The sequence below is a fragment of the Plasmopara halstedii genome, assembly GCF_900000015.1.
Source record: "Plasmopara halstedii genome assembly, contig: Scaffold_650, whole genome shotgun sequence".
Classification (NCBI taxonomy): Eukaryota; Oomycota; class Peronosporomycetes; order Peronosporales; family Peronosporaceae; genus Plasmopara; species Plasmopara halstedii.
The window spans coordinates 288,839-293,410 of record NW_020187567.1 but is presented as its reverse complement, the minus strand read 5'-3'; the positions used below and the strand labels follow the sequence as shown (position 1 = coordinate 293,410).

The 4,572-nt window shown below is 43.3% G+C and overlaps 1 protein-coding gene across 1 annotated transcript; it reads left to right on the top strand.

The window, feature by feature from the left end:
• Positions 1-1,320: 1,320 nt before the first annotated feature.
• Positions 1,321-1,602, top strand: PHALS_12719 (uncharacterized protein; the record flags this gene model as incomplete). The annotated part of the gene is made up of 2 exons (XM_024728323.1): positions 1,321-1,347; positions 1,420-1,602. 2 exons carry the CDS (start codon positions 1,321-1,323, stop codon positions 1,600-1,602), a joined length of 210 nt encoding a protein of 69 aa, XP_024578812.1.
• Between the last annotated feature and the right edge of the window lie 2,970 nt (positions 1,603-4,572).

Below are 4,572 nucleotides of genomic sequence, written 5' to 3'. Positions count from 1 at the left end.
CTGAGCAGAAGTGTTCGTTTGCCTTGGGAAGGTTAAAAGTACTTCAAGGTGGCAGATTGCGATCCGCTACACTCGTACTGGCTCATTGAAATAATGAGAGGTCGATGACCTAAGCTTAGCTTACTCTAAGCAAAGAGCTACGGCAGACCCGCTGCACTAGACACATCCAATCTAGTGCTAAACACCGTTGACAAATTTTGCCAACACTTTGCTGCAGAACACGGATTTATACACAATGGCCACCGGTAAACCATGTTGCCGAAAACATTTGCCGAGAAATAGCTTGACTATAACCCCGCCGGTTACGGTGTTGCAGACAGCAGCAGGATAAGTCATCTTGCACATTCTCCTGAATAACTGTATTTCCGAGTGTGTCCATTGAAGGACCAGCATAAAAACTTTAAGCCTATGAGACGCCAACACTCTTTTGAAAACGGCGGGCTGACCAAAGGTGCCGACGCATCTGGCAAGGGTGCAATCGTCGACATGTTTTCTCGTGCACTACAACCCCTTACCTACTTGTACATATTGGACAAGCAGTTCTTAGCGCTTTCTGATTCAAACGTTTGTTTTTTTTTCAAGGAGGGTACCCAACAGGTTAGTACAGTATTTGGATTTGACGTCCTCGTCATGAGATGCCGCCTAACGGGTAGGTAGAAATGTGATACAGCAAGCCTTGGGACAAGGAAAAAAATGCAAAATAGCAGTCATTCACATAAAAAGTTGACAATTGAGCTCTTAACCTCCTTGCTTCCAAAGCTTTAAACAGCTCAACCCATGTCACATCCTACTCATACGCTGTATGTATCGCCTCGTCAATGCGCGGTGTCATTACTGTGATATGAGACAGCTTATAGTCAAGGTGACGCGAAAGCACTTCCAACGCCTTGTTAAGCTGGTCAGGCTTACACCTTACCTATAAGGGAAACTTTGCAAGAGAAATAGAGGTCTGGCATTATCTGTAAATGTGTGACGACGACGGTGCTCTGCGCCACGATGCATTATCGGTATAGAACATAAATGGTCTAGAGCCATGCTGGTGTACACTGAACATTACAAGATCATACCGCATTGCAAGCGGCTCCGTGCCGTCATTGTTAGAACATTATCAACCAGTTCCGGGAGAAAGCGCGAATCCTAACGAGTTGCCTCGTGTTCAGTTCCTGGACGGCGCATTACCTTTGAAAATGCGCAATGCTTTATATTTGTGTCTTAAAGCACTACATCGTAATCACATCTAAACAATTAGTGTGAGAAGCTTGCTACAGAACAAAAACTGAATTGCTGACCTTAAGACGGATGTTCACGTTATAAAATAGCATGAAGTTCTCGGAGGTGGAATATGTGGTGTTAGATTTAACGTCAGCTTTATTTCTAAACAGTGCAAGATTTTGTAGCATAAGATAGTTTGCTCTTTAGTACAAGCGCCGTCGGTTTAAAGATAAATATTTCGCTACCAACGAGATGCCAGATTCGATTCCCGGACGGCGCATTTTTGATGCCGCCACCTTTGAGAATACGCAGTGTATTAAATTTATGTCAAATGCGACCACGCGTTCATGCCCATTCGCATTAGGTTGGCATAAAGTGGAGACTATGTAAAAGGCTGAAGAATCACAGACAACATTCAATGACCAATCCGGTCTCGATAAAGCCAAGCGCATGAAGCTCTTTCGTCTTGTCGAATGCCACCTTATACTGAAATCAACACCTTTTATGATATTATTTATGAAAATTGGAAACCGTCACCCCAATCACTCCACCGGCTTTAGCGAAAAACGATTCCAGTTCATCTTTAGGTAACTAAACGCCCAATTAGCAGCATTCTCTGGGGATTATGACATGCAGGCGCCAGTTTCGGTCTAAGCAACGATACACTCTGTTGGTCATGATGTATGACTATTTCATCAAGAGACCACCGCTTCCGCCCATCAAGTTTTGCTCAAATCGATCAGAAATATATTGTTTCACATTAACTTGAACGATCCCAAATTTTGTCCCAAGTTACCGCAGCTTCATTCCCTCGAAAAAAGCACTTCTACTCGTAGCAGATGTGAGTTCGTGACAAACGGAATTAAACGTGGCACCCAATGTTATCGACGCCAGTCAAATTTGCTCTCAAGACTTTCCTACTCTGAAGTTCAGTACCTTTAGCGCGTTTCTGTAATGGGCTACACCTATCCATTACATTAATGTACTATTTAAGTACCAGTAGCATGCATTGTGGAATTTATAGCAAAACAGATTACAGTATGGTGTCCACATGCATATGTGACAGCTAATGTCAAGTCACATATTTTCTGTGTGGTACGAAATGCTGGATCCTACTTGGAAGTTTGTACTGGTGACGAGACCGGCATGCCTCTGCTTCTTGAAGTGGGTGGTGTAACCCAGTCACTTCTACTGAATGTTTTCCACATTAGTTGAAGTTCAAGCTTCTCAAAGTTTAAACTCAGTCCATCCAAGATCTTGTATAAGTGCTAGCTGAGGTTGAACCTCAGTACCTCTTTGATTGTGAACAATATGTTCTTAAAACCCAAGGTTTTATATTGAGACCTCTTAAAGCCGTCGGGGTGTTGTCCTCGTGGTGTTCTGCACGTAGCTATAGAAACCATTAACTCATTTTAGATCTTTTGCAATGTCTTTTTTTAAGCCCTTAAGTCGTTATTCTTCCCTCCAAGTCGAGACTGTTCTTCTTCCTCCATTCGGAATTGCTTTTTCGTCGCACAAGCGTGCGTGTTGTGTTTGAGGGACAGTTGTAATTACGCCCTCTTACAGCAAATGATCATTTTGTCGGGTACATTGGCTGAAATTTTAATTCGGGTACAGTAGCTTCTGCACCCGACTTACTCCCTTACTTTTTGTTTTAAATTGAGCCGCAGGTTGCCCATCTTATCGTTTTTACCGTTCAGCTGTGTCATTGCTTCCTCCGGTTTATACCCATGAATCTCTGTCCCTAGGACCCGGCTCCCACCATAGGCACAAACTTCGAAATCCTATCCAGCGTACTAGGGAGCACATGAGAGGAGAAAAATCAGCTTAGCCGGGTCAAACTCCTCAGAAGCCAGAGATTGTGGCTGGGCGGCGCATACAACAACAAAAATTCATGTTGTTCCTGGATCAGTGGTGTAGCGGTATGGGCATGCATAAAATCACAGACATGCTTAAAGATCTTTTGGAAACATGAGAACGCAAGGTACCAAAACAGGTACGCCTGCTATTTTAGACAAGACCCGGTTAAGTATATGTTGTACATGAAGATGACGTACGATGCAACTGCAAATTCAGCGCAAAGAATCAGAAATACAAAGGAATCTCACTCTGGCTTATTCCGCGCAAAAAATCGACCACGGACGACGAGATTCACGCAAACGCTTTGTGGTTTCGATGAAATAGATTGGGCTTTTGAGGCAGCAGGGATAATTAAGGCGTCGTTAGATAGAGCGGAGCTTGAACGAACCCATGGTCCAGGGGTTGTCTTTGTAAGTATAGATTTACAGCTAGTCGTGACAGATGAAACAGCTTTGTGAATCGCTTCCGCTGTAACTATTTTCAACTACATGATACGGAGAGAGATCGCGCAAGGCGCCAGATTTTAGGTTTTGTTAAAGTGATCAGGCTTGGCTTCGAAATAAAAACATTGGTGGATAGTAAGACCACAGCGGATTAAGATATGACCTAGAACTGGCTATAAATGAACAAAACAAAGGTCTACCGAAACATCGTGATAAGAGCATATAGATTTGCGGATGTTTGACGTGACGAGAGCGTCGCAGGGCTGCGCGAGATTCCCACGTCCGTACGTTCTACAGGCCATTTTTTGGGGCTCCTTTCTTATCGCTTCTAACTGGTTTTTAGCTTTCGCGGGTATACATGGTTATAGAAGATATACAGTTTCGGGTGAAGAGGCGAAAGTGCATATTGCAATTTCGACACTGTTGCGTCAGATACAGTAACACATCCCGTTCGTGTGGTAGGACTAGCATTAATGATTGTGCGGAGCGAAAAAAAGATTGTCTATTCATTATTGAAACTTCATAGCAATTTCTAAGACCAGGAAAGTACTAAAATTCGAAAAACCCGATAAGCTTTCCAATTTGATACCTAGTATAGAGGTTCATCCATCAGTTCTGCTGTTCAGGATGCTTGCAGGGTTCGGCCACCAAAAATATGCGCTACACGTTTCGTGTAAGGAGTTAGGTTGCTTCTTTTTCGAGAGATATGAGCGAATGCCGTACAAAGATTCTATCTCAATACGGTAGCGTGTGGTGCACGACATTTAGTGTTTTTCAGTCGGCTTTGCATTGAGGCGGCTACCTATATGCGCAGTACTGCGTAGGCGAAATTTTTAGTGCGAACAAGTACATGTGCGCAGATTGCGAAGCATCAAAAGACAAGGAGTCAAAAAGGAGTGTTGTTCGTTCATTGTTGACATAGTAGACGTAATGTTGCTCAAGTAACACTCATCCCGACCAACGTTTCTTAGTTAAAGTAGGCAAACGAGTAATTCTACCAGCTTATCACTACTTCAGATGTACAAATCATGCCAAGATTTCATGGCGATTGCACAGG